This window comes from Ictalurus punctatus, chromosome 18 (genome assembly GCF_001660625.3).
Source record: "Ictalurus punctatus breed USDA103 chromosome 18, Coco_2.0, whole genome shotgun sequence".
NCBI lineage: Eukaryota > Metazoa > Chordata > Actinopteri > Siluriformes > Ictaluridae > Ictalurus > Ictalurus punctatus.
The window spans coordinates 8,622,501-8,644,824 of record NC_030433.2 but is presented as its reverse complement, the minus strand read 5'-3'; the positions used below and the strand labels follow the sequence as shown (position 1 = coordinate 8,644,824).

General features: G+C 44.5%; 1 protein-coding gene across 1 annotated transcript in view; it reads right to left on the bottom strand.

Moving 5' to 3' along the window:
* Positions 1-22,324, bottom strand: part of stk10 (serine/threonine kinase 10) — a 49,547-nt gene that overhangs the window by 3,287 nt on the left and 23,936 nt on the right. Inside the window, exons 7-15 of the mRNA XM_017492400.3 lie at positions 21,069-21,150; positions 17,745-17,882; positions 15,023-15,529; positions 12,514-12,644; positions 10,549-10,672; positions 9,766-9,945; positions 1,528-1,620; positions 944-1,073; positions 72-196 (exon numbers count right to left, since the gene is read on the bottom strand). Coding sequence (XP_017347889.1) covers positions 72-196; positions 944-1,073; positions 1,528-1,620; positions 9,766-9,945; positions 10,549-10,672; positions 12,514-12,644; positions 15,023-15,529; positions 17,745-17,882; positions 21,069-21,150 — 1,510 coding nt within the window. The remainder of the gene's footprint in view (positions 1-71; positions 197-943; positions 1,074-1,527; positions 1,621-9,765; positions 9,946-10,548; positions 10,673-12,513; positions 12,645-15,022; positions 15,530-17,744; positions 17,883-21,068; positions 21,151-22,324) is intronic.

Sequence of the window (22,324 nt, the reverse complement as noted above, 5' to 3'; positions counted from 1 at the left end):
TTTTTTAAAAAGTGCAGAAAAAGCGACAGAGAGAGTGTGTGTGTGTGTGTGTGTGTGAGTAAAGCCGAGACCTTCTCGTGTTTCTTCAGTAGTTGGTGTCTCTGCAGGAAGTACTGTTCCTTCAGCTGCTGTTTGAGGAGCTGCCACCTCTCATGCAGGTTTTTCTCCTCCAGTTCCCAGATCACTCCTTCCTTCTCTAAACATCACACAACACAACAAACTGTTTAACATTATTAAATAAGAAATACCTATCTATCTATCTATTATATATATATATATATATATATATATATATATATATATATATATATATATATATATATATATATATATATATATATATATATATTCTGCTTTATTTCTAGGTCTAAGGTTTGTGTAGCAGCATGTAAAGTCTCATTGGGTTTGATTTCTTTCCTTTAAATATCATTCATTATTCTCTTATGTATTCACTTCCTCCTCTTTCCTTTCTTTCTCACTTGCTTTTCTTCCCTTCTTTCTTCCTTTCCTACTTCATCTTCTTACCTCCATTTAATTTTCCTCTATTTCATTCCTTTTCCCCTTTTATTACTTCCTATTTTCATTCCTTCCTTCCTTTTTATCTCTTTCATTCCATCTTTCCTTTTTTCTTTCCTTCCTTCCTTCCCTCCTTTTTTCTTTTTAATACCTTCCTTTATTTCATTCATTCATTTCTTCCTTTTTCATTCCTTCCTTTTCAATTTTTTTCATTCTTTCCTGCTTTCATCAGTTGGAATGCATTGATGTGCATCTTTAAAAACGTTTTCCACTGGTTCCTTGTTCTTGCTTTCTTTCTTTTCTTCAGGTCTCAGGTTTGTGTAGTAAAAAATGTATAAACAGAAACGTAAGAATTTATGTTATTTCTTTCTATCCGTTTTGTGTGTGTGTGTGTGTGTGTGTGTGTGTGTGTGTGTGAGATGCACACCTCTGATCAGTCCCTGTTTCTTGTCGAGACACAGGCGCTCTGTTTCAGCGATCTCCATCTTGTTCCGAGTGATGATGCTTTTTAAAGTCGAGTCCAGATAATTACGCTGATCTTCTTTGAACTTTTCCTCCTAACACACACACAATCATTCTCTATAACAGCAGCTCTGACAGTAGTGATTGAATAAATAATTAAATCACCTTTAGTGAGTTATAAAGAGTTTATTCTAATCTTCTGTGATATTTATTATACATCAATAAAACTGTTAAAAGCACATTAATAGAAAACTTTTATTTCTTTTTATTTCATTATTCCTTCTCTTGCTTCATTCTTTATTTCATTCTTACGTTCATTCTTGCTCGTTCCCTTCTTTCTCTTTTGTTTTGCTTAATTCTTTATTTATTTCCTTCTATGGTTATTCAGTTCTTTCTTATCTTGCACATACCTTTCTATCATTTTTTTTGTTATTCTTTTCTTTCTACTTTCCTCATTTTTTACATTTTCTTGCAATTTTATTTATTTTATTTAATTTTATTTTTATTTTTTTTAAATCTTGCCTGCATCTTTTATGCTCTTTCACACACCTCAAAACTTTTTGTCTGCTGGAATTCATTCATGCGGCTCTTTAAATTCTCCTTCCTCTGGTTCCTCGGCAACTTCTCCACTTCATGTTTCACCTGGAACAACACAGACACGTCAGAACAGACACGTCAGAACAGACACGTCAGAACAGACACGTCAGAACGTCACCACAGACACGTCAAAACAGACAGGTCAGAACGTCACCGCAAACAGGTCAGAACGTCACCGCAGACACGTCAGAACAGACAGGTCAGAATGTCACCACAGACACGTCAGAACGTCACCGCAGACACGTCAGAACGTCACCACAGACACGTCAGAACGTCACCACAGACACGTCAGAACAGACACGTCAGAATGTCACCACAGACACGTCAGAACGTCACCGCAGACACGTCAGAACAGACACGTCAGAACGTCACCACAGACACGTCAGAACGTCACCACAGACACGTCAGAACAGACAGGTCAGAACGTCACCGCAAACACGTCAGAACAGACACGTCAGAACGTCACCGCAGACACGTCAGAACGTCACCACAGACACGTCAGAACAGACAGGTCAGAACGTCACCGCAGACACGTCAGAACGTCACCACAGACACGTCAGAATGTCACCACAGACACGTCAGAACAGACAGGTCAGAATGTCACCACAGACACGTCAGAACGTCACCGCAGACACGTCAGAACGTCACCACAGACACGTCAGAATGTCACCACAGACACGTCAGAACAGACAGGTCAGAATGTCACCACAGACACGTCAGAACGTCACCGCAGACACGTCAGAACGTCACCACAGACACGTCAGAACAGACAGGTCAGAACGTCACCGCAGACACGTCAGAACGTCACCGCAGACACGTCAGAACGTCACGTCAGAACATCACCGCAGACACGTCAGAACAGACACGTCAGAACAGACACGTCAGACGTCAGAACGTCACCACAGACACGTCAGAACAGACACGTCAGACGTCAGAACGTCACCACAGACACGTCAGAACAGACAGGTCAGAATGTCACCACAGACACGTCAGAATGTCACCACAGACACGTCAGAACGTCACCACAGACACGTCAGAACGTCACCACAGACACGTCAGAACAGACAGGTCAGAACGTCACCACAGACACATCAGAACGTCACGTCAGAACGTCACCACAGACACGTCAGAACAGACAGGTCAGAACGTCACCACAGACACGTCAGAACAGACAGGTCAGAACGTCACCACAGACACGTCAGAACGTCACCACAGACACGTCAGAACAGACAGGTCAGAATGTCACCACAGACACGTCAGAACGTCACCACAGACACGTCAGAACGTCACCACAGACACGTCAGAACGTCACCACAGACACGTCAGAACGTCACCACAGACACGTCAGAACGTCACCACAGACACGTCAGAACGTCACCACAGACACGTCAGAACAGACAGGTCAGAACGTCACCGCAGACACGTCAGAACGTCACCACAGACACGTCAGAACAGACAGGTCAGAACGTCACCACAGACACGTCAGAACGTCACCGCAGACACGTCAGAACGTCACCACAGACACGTCAGAACAGACAGGTCAGAACGTCACCGCAGACACGTCAGAACAGACACATCAGAACGTCACCACAGACACGTCAGAACAGACAGGTCAGAACGTCACCGCAGACACGTCAGAACAGACAGGTCAGAACGTCACCACAGACACGTCAGAACGTCACCACAGACACGTCAGAACAGACAGGTCAGAACGTCACCGCAGACACGTCAGAACGTCACGTCAGAACGTCACCGCAGACACGTCAGAACAGACACGTCAGAACGTCACCACAGACAGGTCAGAACAGACACGTCAGAACGTCACCACAGACACGTCAGAACGTCACGTCAGAACGTCACCGCAGACACGTCAGAACGTCACCACAGACACATCAGAACAGACAGGTCAGAATGTCACCACAGACACGTCAGAACGTCACCACAGACACGTCAGAACAGACAGGTCAGAACAGAAACGTCAGAACGTCACCACAGACACGTCAGAACAGACAGGTCAGAATGTCACCACAGACACGTCAGAACGTCACCGCAGACACGTCACCGCAGACAGGTCAGAACGTCACCACAGACACGTCAGAACAGACAGGTCAGAACGTCACCGCAGACACGTCAGAACAGACACGTCAGAACGTCACCACAGACACGTCAGAACAGACACGTCAGAACGTCACCACAGACACGTCAGAACGTCACCACAGACACGTCAGAACGTCACCACAGACACGTCAGAACAGACAGGTCAGAATGTCACCACAGACACGTCAGAACAGACAGGTCAGAATGTCACCACAGACACATCAGAACGTCACCACAGACAGGTCAGAACAGACAGGTCAGAACGTCACCACAGACACGTCAGAACAGACAGGTCAGAATGTCACCACAGACACGTCAGAACGTCACCACAGACACGTCAGAACAGACAGGTCAGAATGTCACCACAGACACGTCAGAACGTCACCGCAGACACGTCAGAACAGACACGTCAGAACGTCACCACAGACACGTCAGAACAGACAGGTCAGAACGTCACCACAGACACGTCAGAACAGACAGGTCAGAAAGTCACCACAGACACGTCAGAACGTCACCGCAGACACGTCAGAACGTCACGTCAGAACGTCACCGCAGACACGTCAGAACGTCACCACAGACAGGTCAGAATGTCACCACAGACACGTCAGAACAGACAGGTCAGAATGTCACCACAGACACGTCAGAACAGACAGGTCAGAATGTCACCACAGACACGTCAGAACGTCACCACAGACACGTCAGAACAGACAGGTCAGAATGTCACCACAGACACGTCAGAACATCACCGCAGACACGTCAGAACGTCACCACAGACACGTCAGAACGTCACCACAGACACGTCAGAACAGACACGTCAGAACGTCACCACAGACACATCAGAACAGACACGTCAGAACGTCACCACAGACACGTCAGAACGTCACCGCAGACACGTCAGAACAGACACGTCAGAACGTCACCACAGACACGTCAGAACAGACAGGTCAGAATGTCACCACAGACACGTCAGAACGTCACCGCAGACACGTCAGAACAGACACGTCAGAACGTCACCACAGACACGTCAGAACAGACAGGTCAGAACGTCACCACAGACACGTCAGAACGTCACCGCAGACACGTCAGAACGTCACGTCAGAACGTCACCGCAGACACGTCAGAACGTCACCACAGACAGGTCAGAACGTCACCACAGACACGTCAGAACGTCACCACAGACACGTCAGAACAGACACGTCAGAACGTCACCACAGACACGTCAGAACAGACAGGTCAGAATGTCACCACAGACACGTCAGAACGTCACCACAGACACGTCAGAACGTCACCACAGACACGTCAGAACGTCACCACAGACACGTCAGAACAGACAGGTCAGAACGTCACCGCAGACACGTCAGAACAGACACATCAGAACGTCACCACAGACACGTCAGAACAGACAGGTCAGAACGTCACCGCAGACACGTCAGAACAGACAGGTCAGAACGTCACCACAGACACGTCAGAACGTCACCACAGACACGTCAGAACAGACAGGTCAGAACGTCACCGCAGACACGTCAGAACGTCACGTCAGAACGTCACCGCAGACACGTCAGAACAGACACGTCAGAACGTCACCACAGACAGGTCAGAACAGACACGTCAGAACGTCACCACAGACACGTCAGAACGTCACGTCAGAACGTCACCGCAGACACGTCAGAACGTCACCACAGACACATCAGAACAGACAGGTCAGAATGTCACCACAGACACGTCAGAACGTCACCACAGACACGTCAGAACAGACAGGTCAGAACAGAAACGTCAGAACGTCACCACAGACACGTCAGAACAGACAGGTCAGAATGTCACCACAGACACGTCAGAACGTCACCGCAGACACGTCACCGCAGACAGGTCAGAACGTCACCACAGACACGTCAGAACAGACAGGTCAGAACGTCACCGCAGACACGTCAGAACAGACACGTCAGAACGTCACCACAGACACGTCAGAACAGACACGTCAGAACGTCACCACAGACACGTCAGAACGTCACCACAGACACGTCAGAACGTCACCACAGACACGTCAGAACAGACAGGTCAGAATGTCACCACAGACACGTCAGAACAGACAGGTCAGAATGTCACCACAGACACATCAGAACGTCACCACAGACAGGTCAGAACAGACAGGTCAGAACGTCACCACAGACACGTCAGAACAGACAGGTCAGAATGTCACCACAGACACGTCAGAACGTCACCGCAGACACGTCAGAACAGACACGTCAGAACGTCACCACAGACACGTCAGAACAGACAGGTCAGAATGTCACCACAGACACGTCAGAACGTCACCGCAGACACGTCAGAACAGACACGTCAGAACGTCACCACAGACACGTCAGAACAGACAGGTCAGAACGTCACCACAGACACGTCAGAACAGACAGGTCAGAAAGTCACCACAGACACGTCAGAACGTCACCGCAGACACGTCAGAACGTCACGTCAGAACGTCACCGCAGACACGTCAGAACGTCACCACAGACAGGTCAGAATGTCACCACAGACACGTCAGAACGTCACCACAGACACATCAGAACAGACAGGTCAGAATGTCACCACAGACACGTCAGAACGTCACCACAGACACGTCAGAACAGACAGGTCAGAATGTCACCACAGACACGTCAGAACATCACCGCAGACACGTCAGAACGTCACCACAGACACGTCAGAACGTCACCACAGACACGTCAGAACAGACACGTCAGAACGTCACCACAGACACATCAGAACAGACACGTCAGAACGTCACCACAGACACGTCAGAACGTCACCGCAGACACGTCAGAACAGACACGTCAGAACGTCACCACAGACACGTCAGAACAGACAGGTCAGAATGTCACCACAGACACGTCAGAACGTCACCGCAGACACGTCAGAACAGACACGTCAGAACGTCACCACAGACACGTCAGAACAGACAGGTCAGAACGTCACCACAGACACGTCAGAACATCACCGCAGACACGTCAGAACGTCACGTCAGAACGTCACCGCAGACACGTCAGAACGTCACCACAGACAGGTCAGAACGTCACCACAGACACGTCAGAACGTCACCACAGACACGTCAGAACAGACACGTCAGAACGTCACCGCAGACACGTCAGAACGTCACGTCAGAACGTCACCGCAGACACGTCAGAACAGACACGTCAGAACGTCACCACAGACACGTCAGAACAGACAGGTCAGAATGTCACCACAGACACGTCAGAACGTCACCACAGACACGTCAGAACAGACAGGTCAGAATGTCACCACAGACACGTCAGAACGTCACCACAGACACGTCAGAACAGACAGGTCAGAACAGACACGTCAGAACGTCACGTCAGAACGTCACCACAGACACGTCAGAACAGACACGTCAGAACGTCACCACAGACACGTCAGAACAGACAGGTCAGAACAGACACGTCAGAACGTCACCACAGACACGTCAGAACAGACAGGTCAGAATGTCACCACAGACACGTCAGAACGTCACCGCAGACACGTCACCGCAGACACGTCAGAACGTCACCACAGACACGTCAGAACGTCACCACAGACACGTCAGAACAGACAGGTCAGAACGTCACCGCAGACACGTCAGAACAGACACGTCAGAACGTCACCACAGACACGTCAGAACAGACACGTCAGAACGTCACCACAGACACGTCAGAACGTCACCACAGACACGTCAGAACAGACAGGTCAGAACGTCACCACAGACACGTCAGAACGTCACCACAGACACGTCAGAACAGACAGGTCAGAATGTCACCACAGACACGTCAGAACAGACAGGTCAGAATGTCACCACAGACACGTCAGCACGTCACCACAGACACGTCAGAACGTCACCACAGACACGTCAGAACGTCACCACAGACACGTCAGAACAGACACGTCAGAACGTCACCACAGACACGTCAGAACGTCACCGCAGACACGTCAGAACAGACAGGTCAGAACGTCACCGCAGACACGTCAGAACAGACAGGTCAGAACGTCACCACAGACACGTCAGAACAGACACGTCAGAACGTCACCGCAGACACGTCAGAACAGACAGGTCAGAATGTCACCACAGACACGTCACAACAGACACGTCAGAACAGACAGGTCAGAACGTCACCACAGACACGTCAGAACGTCACCGCAGACAGGTCAGAACGTCACCGCAGACAGGTCAGAACAGACAGGTCAGAACGTCACGTCAGAACGTCACCGCAGACACGCCAGAACGTCACCGCAGACACGTCAGAACAGACAGGTCAGAACGTCACCGCAGACACGTCAGAACAGACAGGTCAGAACGTCACCACAGACACGTCAGAACAGACAGGTCTGAACGTCACCACAGACACGTCAGAACGTCACCACAGACACGTCAGAACAGACACGTCAGAACGTCCCCACAGACACGTCAGAACAGACACGTCAGAACGTCACCACAGACAGGTCAGAACGTCACCACAGACAGGTCAGAACAGACAGGTCAGAACGTCACCACAGACACGTCACCACAGACACGTCAGAACAGACAGGTCAGAACGTCACCACAGACACGTCAGAACAGACAGGTCTGAACGTCACCACAGACACGTCAGAACAGACAGGTCTGAATGTCACCACAGACACGTCAGAACGTCAGAACAGACAGGTCAGAACGTCACCACAGACAGGTCAGAACGTCACCACAGACACGTCAGAACAGACAGGTCTGAACGTCACCACAGACACGTCAGAACGTCAGAACAGACACGTCAGAACGTCACCACAGACAGGTCAGAACGTCACCACAGACACGTCAGAACGTCACCACAGACAGGTCAGAACGTCACCACAGACACGTCAGAACGTCACCACAGACAGGTCAGAACAGACACGTCAGAACGTCACCGCAGACACGTCAGAACGTCACGTCAGAACGTCACCGCAGACATGTCAGAACAGACACGTCAGAACGTCACCACAGACACGTCAGAACAGACAGGTCAGAATGTCACCACAGACACGTCAGAACGTCACCACAGACACGTCAGAACAGACAGGTCAGAATGTCACCACAGACACGTCAGAACGTCACCACAGACACGTCAGAACAGACAGGTCAGAACGTCACCACAGACACGTCAGAACAGACACGTCAGAACGTCACCGCAGACACGTCAGAACAGACAGGTCAGAATGTCACCACAGACACGTCACAACAGACACGTCAGAACAGACAGGTCAGAACGTCACCACAGACACGTCAGAACGTCACCGCAGACAGGTCAGAACGTCACCGCAGACACGTCAGAACAGACAGGTCAGAACGTCACGTCAGAACGTCACCGCAGACACGCCAGAACGTCACCGCAGACACGTCAGAACAGACAGGTCAGAACGTCACCGCAGACACGTCAGAACAGACAGGTCAGAACGTCACCACAGACACGTCAGAACAGACAGGTCTGAACGTCACCACAGACACGTCAGAACGTCACCACAGACACGTCAGAACAGACAGGTCAGAACGTCACCACAGACACGTCAGAACAGACACGTCAGAACGTCACCACAGACAGGTCAGAACGTCACCACAGACAGGTCAGAACAGACAGGTCAGAACGTCACCACAGACACGTCACCACAGACACGTCAGAACAGACAGGTCAGAACGTCACCACAGACACGTCAGAACAGACAGGTCTGAACGTCACCACAGACACGTCAGAACAGACAGGTCTGAACGTCACCACAGACACGTCAGAACGTCAGAACAGACAGGTCAGAACGTCACCACAGACAGGTCAGAACGTCACCACAGACACGTCAGAACAGACAGGTCTGAACGTCACCACAGACACGTCAGAACGTCAGAACAGACACGTCAGAACGTCACCACAGACAGGTCAGAACGTCACCACAGACAGGTCAGAACGTCACCACAGACAGGTCAGAACATCACCAACGTTCATCACTTTTTCTACAGCTCCACCCTCAATCAGTACAGCTCACAGTTCCCAGCTTCAGCCCCAGAGTGGGTTATAAGCAGGCCCATGGTTCTTGTGGTCATCGGTGACTCACCTCCTTCTTACGCTGTTTCATCTGCTCCTGGAATCGGTGTAGCGCTCGCTCCTGCTCCGCCCGAATTCGTTTGCTCTCCTCGCGCAGACCCATGGCGTGCTCCAGCTCCATCTTCTCTATCGTCTGCTTCTGCTGCTTCTCCAAGTTCTCTAGCTCTGTGTCGAAGAACTTCTTCTTTGCCTGCAAGAGCAGACCACCACATACACAAACTTTTTGTATTTAAAAAAAAAAATCTGTCACTTTCTCTCTTTTCTTTTCATGTTTTTTGTTCTTTCTGTCCTGCTTATTACTTACCATTTGTTTGTTTGTTTCTTTTCTTAGCCCTTTCTTCTAGTTACTGTTCTTTCTCTTCTTCTTTCTTTGTATCTTGCTTTCTTTCCTTCTTACTGACTGTTTTTCTTTTCTCATTCTATTATCTGTGCTTCTATTCTTTTTTCCCCCCGTTCAATTTTTCTTTTCTTCACTTGCTTATTTACTCATTCTCTCACTCTCTTATTCCATTTTCCTTTATTATTCATGTCGTGTATAAATAAGTAATATAAATATAAAGTTATGTTGCTCTGTAAGTAACTCTGTGACAGATCAGACTTGATTGGTTACAGAATCGGATCAGGTTTGTTCTGTGGATGCTGAGCCGGTGATACAGGATACTGGATCAGAACCGTCTCTAATCTAAGTTGTTTCACACTTAATAATTGATGGTTTTTGTGTGTCCGGCCACTTTATTAGGAACATGCTCATTCATGCAATTGGTAAATGAATGTAGTGTGTGTGTTTTCTCACGTTCATCTCCTGGTCGAAGCGTCTCTGCATGAGCTCTCTCTGAGTCTCCAGTTTAGAGTTTAGGACAGACAGAGCACGATGTTCCTCCTTCTGGATCAGACGCAGCTCTCTCAGCTCCTGTCGCCTATACACACACACACACACTAAATCTCAGAACAGTAATATTCTGACTGACGGCTCCTTAGTATTTTGCTCAGTGTAGGCTTCAGAAATTCTGATTATTTTGTTATGGTTATTGTTCGAGACGTGACGGCACGCGTTCACTTCACTGTCACACACACATTGTGTGTGCTCCTCTGTCAATCAGAGCTGCTGATGAGAGCGAATTTCTCCTACAGAACTCGTCTGATGATTCACTCGTTTCTCACTGAACTCTCCAAAAAAAGTTCACAAGAATAAACTCACACTGATTCACACACCAGGCAAAAGGAAGAAATAAAAAGAGTGGAGAGAAAAAAAATGAGAAGAAAAGGAAAGGTGAAATGAGAAGAGGAAAGAAAAGATAATAGGAGAGAAAAGAAGAGAAGAACACCATAAAATGAGAAAAGTGGGAACAAAAAGATGAGAAAAATGCAAATGTCAGAAGGCTTAAAAAGAGAAATAAAAGAGAGATAAGAAAGGAAACAAAAAGAAAAGAAATGAAAAGAAGAGAAAAATAAAGAATAGAAGAAAAGAGAAAAGAAGAGATGAGAAGAAAAAGAGATTTAAAAAAGAAGGAAAGGAAGCAAAAGAGAAGACGAAAGAAACAAAAGAAGAGAAACAAAACAGAACAAATGAATAAGAAAGGTGAAAAAGATGAAAAGGAGGAAAAAGAAGGTGAGGAGAAATGAAGAAAATAAAGAGATGAAGAGAAGGGAAGAAAAAGAAGAGAATGAGAAGAGAAGAAAATGAAGAAAAAAGATGGAGAAGAGAAGAAGAAAATAAGAAGGGAATAGAAGAGAAGAGAAGAAGAGGTTATGAGTGTCACCACTAGATGGCAGTAAAGTCTATAAGACTGAAAGGGAAAATAAAAGTTTGTATGAACATTTTTTTGTTGTTAGCAATAACAATATAAAACTGATCATCTACATATCTATCCATTTGTTTTTTTAAAGCTGAAATATTATTCTAAACGACACGACTGGACTTTAAAACTTTACTTCTAATTTTATTTTCATGTATTTTTTTTCTTCAGTTTTGAAGTGAACTGAAGAGTGGAATAACCGGAGCAGGTAAACAACCAGAACATGTAAACAAAACTCTCTCTCTCCTGCGAATTATTTATAAATAATTCAGGTTTATCGTTTCTGGATTCTCATTAAAATATGCATTTTTTCCTCATTGGATAACAATTAGTATTTTTAATAGTGTATAAATATATCATTTATTTAATATCAAGGGTGTCGATAATTTTGCCCCAAACATTTGAAGAAAAAAAAGGATGTAATAATATTTTTTTAACGTATGCATTACATTTTAATTAGTGTTAGGCATCTATTTTTTTTTTAATAAAAGGTGCCAATATTTCCCCCTCTCTCCCTCTCTCTCCCCTGTGCTCTAATGTGAGAGGACGGGAAGTCAAACAAGATGCCGAAAATAGATTATTTACTCAGAGCTCTCTGACGAGAGGAGAAGAGAAAAGAGAGTTGAAGAGGAGAGGGGGAAAACGGAGGGGACGGAAACGCAGAGGATGAAAGAAAAGAAGAAGAAGTGAAGCACAAAGTAGAAGAGAGGAGAGGAAAAGGAGGGAAACAAAGGAGAAGATCAGATATGAGGAAAGAGATGAAGAAAGAGAAGAACACATAGGAAAGGGAAGAAGAGTGTGGGGGAGAGGGGAAAGAGAAGAAAGGGTAAAAACATGAGAAGATGAAGGTAAACAACAGAAGAACAAAAGAGAGGAGAAGGATAGTGAAAAGAAAACGAGGGGAAAAAAGAAACAAAAAACAAAGTGTGTGTGTGTGTGTGTGTGTGTGTGTGTGTGTATACCTGAGGAATCTCATCTCCTCGTCCTTCTTCTCATCTTCTCCGATGATCTTGGACGTTGTGACGCTCACCTCCACACCATCCACCACATACTTACGAGTGCGCTTCAGAGTGCGTCTGTAAAACAGAGCATCCTACACACACACACACACACACACACACACACACACACACTTTAAATACAGCAAAAAGTAAGCAGAGAAAGTTTGTAAACCAGAGTTCATTCTCCAATACTGAATATGAACTTCGTGGTCACCATGGCGACTGAATCCGTTTAAATGTTTGTCACGTCACGTAAAATGGAAGAGGTGTAATAAATAGGTGACTTTTATTATGCAGTGTTTAACATATGCGTGCACACACACACTTCTTTCTCTCTCTCTCTACATCTCACTGTCTCTCTCTTACGGTCCTTTACTTTTTTCCCCACAAATCCATTTCTCCCAAATGCCTTATTGTGTTAAAGCCGGTGCCTTCTGTGTGTTCATAGTCAGTGTGTGTGTGTGTGTGTGTGAGAGAGAGCGAGAGAGAGCGAGAGAGCGAGAGAGCGAGAGAGAGAGAGAGAGAGAGAGAGAGAGAGAGAGAGAGAAGAGAGTGTTTCTGAACTAGAACTCTATTCATTAAGCAGAGCAAGTCACTGGGAATACACTCATATTTTCCAGAGTACTCTTCAGTACTTGAGTGCATCAGTATCTCTCTCAAACACACACATACACACAGTCTCTATTGTCTCTGTATTGACATAACTGTTGCATACAATATTACAGAAGGATTTATTCCATGTAAAATCCCTTTTCCCTTCCCCTCTATTTTTCGGTCCTCTCTGTCCATCCATCCTCTCTGTCCTCTGTCTGTCTTTCTGTCCGTCCACCTGTACTCGGTCTGTCCTCTCTGTTTGCTTACAGTTCCTTTATTTAAACAGCAGTGTGTTGTGTGTTTATTCAGCTGCTTCTACAGACTCGTAGCTTCCAGCACTGAGGTGACAACGAGAGAGAGAGGGTGAGAGAGAGAGAATTAGAGAGACAGAGACACACCGAGAGAGAGTGAGACCCAAATCTTCCTGATCCATTTCATTTACATCACGGCGCTGCTGAGTTCTGGACTGTGATTGGGTCTGCAGGTGTTGATTAGTTTTCTATAACAGCAGCTCTGACAGTAGTGCAGCAGTAATGCAATAGTATATAAACACCGTAGATATAAACACTGCCGGGTGGAACTTTAGTAGAATTTACACTGATGTGTTTTCACCAGGAAAACACATCAGTGTTTCACACACACACACACCCCATCTCCTCTGTTTGGTCATTTCCAGAGCAAACACCTCGACTCAATAGCTCTACTGTACTGTTGGAGCCCCGAAGTCTGAACCTCTACCCACACACCATCACTGCTACATCTCCTGTACTGTGTGTTATAATTACCCCTGAGATGAATACACACTCACCACAATCTGCTTTAACAATTTTAACACAATTCTCACGTTTAAACCGCATTATGTTAATTCAAATAAGGAAGTATTAAAGTCCATACAAAACAGCTCGAGTGTCCTGATTCGATTCAGTTTCTTTGACGTTTGAAACGGGAAGTCAGTGTGACTGTGTGCTGAAGTGCCTGAACAGCCAATAACGTTCGGTTTACGCCACGCCCCCACCCAATCTAAACCAACCTCACGGTAGATTAGCTCACGTTAAGTATTTGTCAGAACCTTCACCCACCCACACCTGTCCTCTTCACCAGTCCTTTTCACCTGTCTTCTTTAATTAACCAGGACAACTTTAATCCTATACGACGATATAAAGACCAGTATATAAAATCAGCACGGTCCATCATTCTGAGGTAGGTAGTGACATTCCAGCATTGATAATTAAACCCTCCTCCGCCCTCTTCCTAATTAACAAACTCCACCCATTAATTCTCCATTGGAAAAGGGAACAGTGTGCATGAAAAACCGTGGCCAAAAACACACCGATCAAGTTTATTGCTACTACTGGAGAGCAAGACACACCCCCAGGGGCAGGGTTTATACGCACTAGAGAGTATTTAATTGGACGAACACAAGACTAGTGCAGGATGTGTCATCCAAGAACTTTCAATCATTTGCACGGAAGTGACAACCTATAAAATTAAATACACAAATATGTCCGAAACTATTTTTTGTATCCAGACAGACACACACACACACACACGCACACACACACACGCACACACACACACGCACACACACACACGCACACACACACACGCACACACACACACACGCACACACGCACACACACACACACGCACACACACACACACGCACACACACACACACGCACACACACACACACGCACACACACACACACACACACGCACACACACACACGCACACACACACACGCACACACACACACGCACACACACACACGCACACACACACACGCACACACACACACGCACACACACACACGCACACACACACACGCACACACACACACGCACACACACACACGCACACACACACACACTTACCCGTGCAGTGACAGAGATGCTGTCTCTATTCCCCGTGGAGCTCAGGCTGATGTCGAGATTCTCAGACGCCTGACTCCCCGAGTCCGAGCAACGTTTGTTCAACTTCCCGTGAGCGTGAGGCAGAACGTCAGCTTCCTGTTCAGGCTTTCCATACGTACTTCCACTCCGCACTACCAGGGGGAGACTCGATGTCTCGCTCTCATCCTTGGCTCTGCCCTCTTGCTCCTCGTGCTCTTCCGGCTCCGCCATTTTGAGGATGGGGACCGGCGACGACGGCGACTCGCACTCGTATTCCAGAGGCTCCGCCCCTTTTCCTTCCTCCTCCGACGTCGGTGTGCTTTTTCCATCCTCGATCCCCGAATCCAAGCTGGAAGGTTTGTCCCGGTCCTGGTCGGAGAGCTTCTTCTCCAGTTTCAGCGGCTCGGCGTCGATGGGACTCTCCGGGAGAGGCGTGTGGTCGCCTTCTAAACTAGTCTGACTCGTTTCTGAGGGATCTTTCCCCGGACGCTGGAGGAAGGAGAGAAAATATTTCAGCTATGAAGGCTACAAATTAAACGTGACATAAATCTAGAAGTGAAAACTTCCTCATTCCATCAATGAGAATAACTGCTCAGCAGTAGAATAAGGATGTACATAAATACTTTATGTACGTAATCAAAACACAATGTTTATAAAGCGCTTTATTAGAGTTAAACAGCAATTAAAGCTGGAATGCGAAACATTCCGTCGAAACCTAAACACCCATGTCTTTCACTCAACACCCGTGAACACGTCCAAACCTTCACATCAAAAAGACGCTCATCATCGACACACGAACCGCACGCACGCACACCTGTACCTGCCTGTAAACAAGCCGACGCCAAATTTAAAAACTCCAAGCAGTGTGTTGTGTGTATTCGGACTTCGGAATTTGGTCTAATAAGAGTTTGATTGATTGTGAAAAATGGAGTGTTCCAAAATCAAATAAATGACACATCAAGTATTGTATCAAGATTTGTGTCTTCTGAAGTCATTAACAGAGATTATTATCATACACAATTTGAACCAACAACGTTGGGGTTTTTGTTGGTTTTGTTTTTAAAGAACTTCAGCACCTCTAATGACAAAAAACAAACTCAAGCTTAATCCAATCATTCTGTTTATTTATTGATTTATTTATATCATTTATATTTAACAGATCAGGTTAAAAATATTTTTGATATAAAATTAAGGAACGGCCTTTTCTATTTCCATTATTTTTGTAAACAAATTATTAAAAGCTTAAAATTTCAGAAGCAAGACATCTAAAGTGCTGGCATTGTGTTATTGTGTGTGTTTATATATATATATATATATATATATATATATATATATATATATATATATATATATATATATATATATATATATATAAAATTGTTTTTATTCAAGGTTCTCAGAGTGAAATGGCAAGGAGATATTCAAGGTTCTCAGAGTGAAATGGCAAGGAGATTTAAAATAGCGCTTTGTACAGAGACGCCGAGTTGGGTGGGACGAGCCGAGCACCAATTCAACCACAATAGGTTAAAGGAAGTGTTACACAATATGTGAGAGAGAGAGAGAGAGAGAGAGAGAGAGCACGCAAGAGAAACTGATGTGTGTGTGGTCTGTTGGCTGTTTTCCCCACTTTATTTTCATACATCTCCAAATTTATCTTCAAATGGCTCAGTGTTCCTGTTTGATATAGCGTGCTGACTCAATTCATCAGTTAAGTAGGAACAATTCCTAATCCAACCTTTGACCTCGACTTAACCAGGTCATATTTAGCACTTCAGGCTCCCAACAGCTGACTTTGACACACTTATTAATGTTTAAAATAGCAGGAGTTCATTTTACTCATTAATTTGTGTTTAAAATCATGTTGACTTGGACCACTGACAGAGCTGGGCGATATGATACAACATCAGTATCTTGATAGATGATGTCACAATACACTTCTCTGAGATATCTCCAGTATAGTGATATCTTAAAAAAATAAAAATAAATAAATAAAAAACTGAATTGCTTTATAAACTTTAATTAAAAGCAGCTGATCTTATGGTAATATTTCATACTGAATCCTTCTTGTTAATTGTTTGTGTATTTTTGTATCAATATTTTTAAATAATTGATTTTTCTAGTCTTCCTCAGATTTAGCCTTGAAATTTTTTTTTTTTTTTTCTTTTTTAAATATTCCTGTTCTGCTGGCAGTTTATTAACAAACCTTTATATCCTGAATTGTAGAAATGTCTGAGTATCGCAATGTGATATTTCTGTTAAATCGCACAGCCATAATCACAGACCTCTGATACTCGGACAACCCAAGACGACTTTTTTCTTGGCATTCTGGCTTTTAAATAGTTTATTTGAAATGCAGCCCTTCTGCCCAATCGCCCCAAGACGTGTTGCTCGGAGGTTTTAACCCCCGGACCACTGATTTGAAACTCAGCCCTTTGACCCCATCGTTTCAACTCCTGTGAGTAAATTTGGAACACAGACCTCTGAGCCACACGTTTTGGTCAAGGGCCAAAGTCACGAGTCAGCACTCTTGTTTTGGGAATTCTGTGCTCCCTACTAGTCCAAATGGAACAGAAACTCTGAGTGAGTGAGTGAGTGAGTGAGTGAGTGAGGGGAGTGAGGGGAGTGAGGGGAGTGAGGGGAGTGAGGGGAGTGAGTGAGGGGAGTGAGGGGAGTGAGGGAGAAACAGGAAAAGAGAAGCACTTACAGCTGTGATGTCATGATTCTCGTCCTCGTCCGCTTCCTCGTTGCTGTCCTCTTCCATCTCCTCCATCACTTCAGCTTTGGCTTCAGCCACCAACTCCATCAGAGGACGATTCGTCTTCACTGAGCTCACAAAGGGGTGCTGAGACACAAAGTGACAGAAAGAAGACAGAAAGAGGACAGGGTTTACAACAGGAACACAGACTGGGTCCCAAACCACAGCCTACACAGGTCGGCCTCATCCCAAATGCCAGGTCTCAGCTAGGTCTTAGCCATGTACTCGCTAGGTCCTAACCAGGTCGTAGCAAGAAGGTCTTATCCTGTTTCTATCAAGGTCATAGCCAGATCCTAGCCTTATTTCTGAATGGTCTTAACCAGTTTAGACAGATCCTAACCATTTCCTATCCAAGTCCTAGACAGTTCCTAACCATTTCCTAGGCAAGTCTTAGACAGGTCTCAGCCGGTTCCTAGACTAATTTTTTGCCTGGTCTTAACCAGTTAATGGACAGGCCTTAACCAGAGATAAGTGACTGCAGCCATCACACAATTTCAAACTTCCATAATCAGTATACATGAGCTAAAGGATGCATGTGATTGGCTAGTGTCACCCTGATCAACAGTCTGACTGACATCCGAAATCACAAACTCTTATTTTGAGATGTCTAGAAAGAGACTACTGCCAAAACTGCACTATAACAAAAGTCATAGTTGTCTGGCTAGAGCGGTTAGCATTAGTGTGATTAGTAGTAAACAAACACTGGCGACAACATGTGGGCGGAGCCTCCAAGAACGTCATGAGCCCTTTTATCTCCTAATTGTCCAGAACACACACAGTGAAAATGGCTCGGGTCAGCAGAATACAGGGTGTGATGAAAAACAATGCTCGGTTGGTACACAGGTATGAAGCAGAGTCTCTCACATACACACACACACACACACACACACACACACACACACACACACACAAAGAGCTGTGAAAGCAGAAGTGTAGCGGAGAGAGGAAAAATAATGTTCATCCATTATTCATCCCCTCTGCACGCGGGCTAATTGAATGAGTCCAGCTGGTGAAGGTGAAGCGCATGTGAGAGTGAGAGAGGAACATAATGAGACCCACAGGAACCACAGGAACCCTCGCTGCAGCTCAAACATCTTCAATTCACGTCTCCACTCACTCCACTTACACTGATCACAAACCGGGGACAATAACAAACAGGAGATTAAATGACGGTACGAGTTTATGCTCAGACTGTCTTATAGGACATTTACTAGAGTTTCTATTTGAACTGCAAAAATGAAGTAAGATTTATTTATAAAGCGAATTTAAACAAACTGCTTAAAGTTAACTGAAGTGCTGTATAGTGAATAAAATAAAATCGCACAATATAATAAAAAAATAACACAAAGCCAGACAAACAAATTGCAACACACACAAGTAAATAATCAGTTCCAGATAAAAGTCTGTAATCCGTGAACAGAACCTGTTCGGACCTCTGCGTGAGGTAACGGGTTTAATGGATGGTGTTTTCATGTCTAGAGGAAACCACATGATCACTTCCTGTTAGCCTTCTACTGCTTTCTGAAATACACACAGAGGAAAAGCTCGTTCTGAGTCGCTGCTTCATGACCTACTTTCAAATCAACACTACTTTATTCTCCATCACACTAATGTTGCTAACAACTAACTGAGGTTTATGGCCACCAGTTTATCATGGAGAATACGGCACACATCAGAAGAGAGAGTGTTCACAGAGACCAAGTCAAATTAATGCTTCAGGTACGTTTTGTTTTCACACTGCAAAGAGAGAGAGAGAGAGAGAGAGAGAGAGAGAGAGAGAGAGAGAGAGAGAGAGAGAGAGAAAGACACAAACAAATAAAGTGAGCACAAGAGAGACAGAGAAAGAAAGACACAAAGTGAGCAAGAGAGAAAAGAAATAAAGAAAGACATAAAAGGGGAGTGAGAGTATAACAGAGAGAAAGAAAAAGAGAAACAGAATGCCAAATAAATAAGTAAATAGATAAATTGACAAAGAAAGACAAAGTGAGCAAAAGAGAGAAAAAGAAAGAAAGAAAGAAAGAAAGAAAGAAAGAAAGTGAGCGAGAGAGAAAGAAATAAAGAGAGACACACATAAATAAAGGTGGGCAAGCAAGAGACAGAAAGAAAGAAAAAAGAAAGAAAGAACAACACAGTAAGCAAGAGAGAGAAAAGAAAGAAAGAAAAAGTAAGCAAGAGAGAAAGAAAGAAAAAAGAAAGGCAGAAACATAAAAAGGGAGTGGGAGTGTAACAGAGATAAAGATATAAAGAGAAACAGAATGCCAAATAAATAAGCAAATAAATAGATAGATTGAGAAAGAAAGAAAGAAAAAAAGAAAGAAATGAAACAGATGATCTGCTAACTCTGCTTTGTTCGTTACTGACTGATGCTGCAAACTATCCGAGCTCATGTATGTTAACATCTGGAACACGGCGACAACCACAACAAAAGACCGACTTGAAGCCTTCGCTTTTACACACACACACACACACACACACACACACACACACACACACACACACACACAAGAGCAGACATTTACCATCTGTTAGCCTGTACCTGACCGCGGCATCCCGTCATCACACACAGTCCTGTTAACACTCTACCTTCATACACACACAGTCTGCTTCACATTCAGCAGTTACGTACACTCGCCTCTGAAACTGAACACTACTGAAACCTGTGTTTAGCTGTAATTAATATTCCCACTCAGTTTAAAAAAAAAAAAAAATCAATAATATTTAAATATCTCTACTATTTAACATTGATGGAGGGAGTCTCCAGTTTCAGTGCTTTGTAACAGTCAGTGGTAAAGCTGTAACTAAATTTATAGCTGCTATAATGTAAGTGACAACAGGAACTAACCTGTTCACAGAACACTAAACGTAACTAAATGGTTAAAAAAATAAAAGTATGACGTGTTCTTTAATAAATGAACATTTCTAGGTTGCTGTGGTGTAAGAGGAATAAAACACTGGGGTGCATGTTATAGGAAAATAAAACCGCTGAAAGATCTTCCTGACAAAGAATAGAGTAGAACCCAGCTGAAGTGTTTCCTTTCTTCTTTCTCTCCTCAGAAAGAAAGAAAATATGCAAATTACCGTCATTCCTTCCATCCTCCAAACCTAAACAGGAAGTGATGACGCCCACTTTAACTGAACTCAAACTGGAGGCTGGGACTCGAGCATATCGAACACATTCACTCTCTGTTTTACCCCCTTATTCAGCACTGTGTGAGTGTGTGTTTAATACCATACCTGTGCAAAAGGAGTAACACAACACACACTCTCACTCACCTGGAGGAGCTGGGAGGCCGACGGGCGCGACTCGGGATTCTTATCCAGTGCTCTTTTCAGGAAATCCTTGAAGTCGGTCGACCTTCACACACACAAATAGAATGATTTGGATCACACAGTAGGCAATAAAGAGTCATAGCACAAGAACCATTACAGGAGCACAGATTATTTTTATTACAAATATCCATTTATATCCATTAGCCTGTGTAGTTAATAAAAGAAAGTAAGAAAGAAAGAGAAAGAAAGAAAAAGTAAGAAAGAAAGAAAAAGAAGCGAGAAAGAACAAAATAGAAAGAAAGAAAAAGAGAGAAAGAAAAAGAAAGAAGAGACAACGAAAGAAAGAAAGAAGCGAGAAAGTACAAAAAACAAAGAGAAAAAGCGAAAAAGAGAAAGAAAAAGAAACAGAAAAAGAGAAAGAAGTGAGAGAAAGAAAGAAAGAAAGAAAGAAAGAAAGAGAGAGATAAAGTACAGAGAAAGAAAGAAAAAGAAAAAAGTGAATGAAAGAAAAAATGAAGCAAGAAAATACAAAACAGAAAGAGAAGGGAAGAATTACACAAACCAAAAAGGGGGAAATGCTGAAACCTCAGTGCTCTAAACCGCATCTTTTTTTTGTTTTTTTTTTAGATAACTGATTTGTACTACCTTTATAGGACCTCACACACACACACACACACACACACACACACACACACACACACACACACACAGTGGAGTAAGATCTTCTTTACAAGGGTCCCGTGTGATGAACAACAGACCCAGAGCGAGAGAGAGAGCACAGATGTGTATTACTCTGCAACTCGCTCTTCCTCACATAAAGATTTTTCCTTCCGTTTCTTGTTAATGTCACATTTAAGCTTTTAAAACTATAGAGTACATCCAGTGAAGACAGAATGGTGTGTGTTTACTGTGAATTTGCCCTGTACACCTTAAATGTGAGAAAGAAAGAAAAACAAATAAAAACAGCATCCGTATCAGTGTTAGTGTTGGTGATGGTGACTGAGCCCCTGTTCAGGTGGAATTAGTTTTCCACATGGAGATGTTTAATGTAATTAATCCCAGAGGAAGGAAGCGCTCTCTCTTTTCATTACTGCATTATGGTCTGGAATGCTTGTTCACTTTTACACGGGCCACCTGTCAGTCATCTTATAGCCACGCCCCAACCCCTCTTTACTTCGAATTATAACTCGGCTTTCAAGCAGTTAAGTCAGAGTGCACTTGAAAGTGATGTCATGACAGTCCCTAACTACATAATGAAC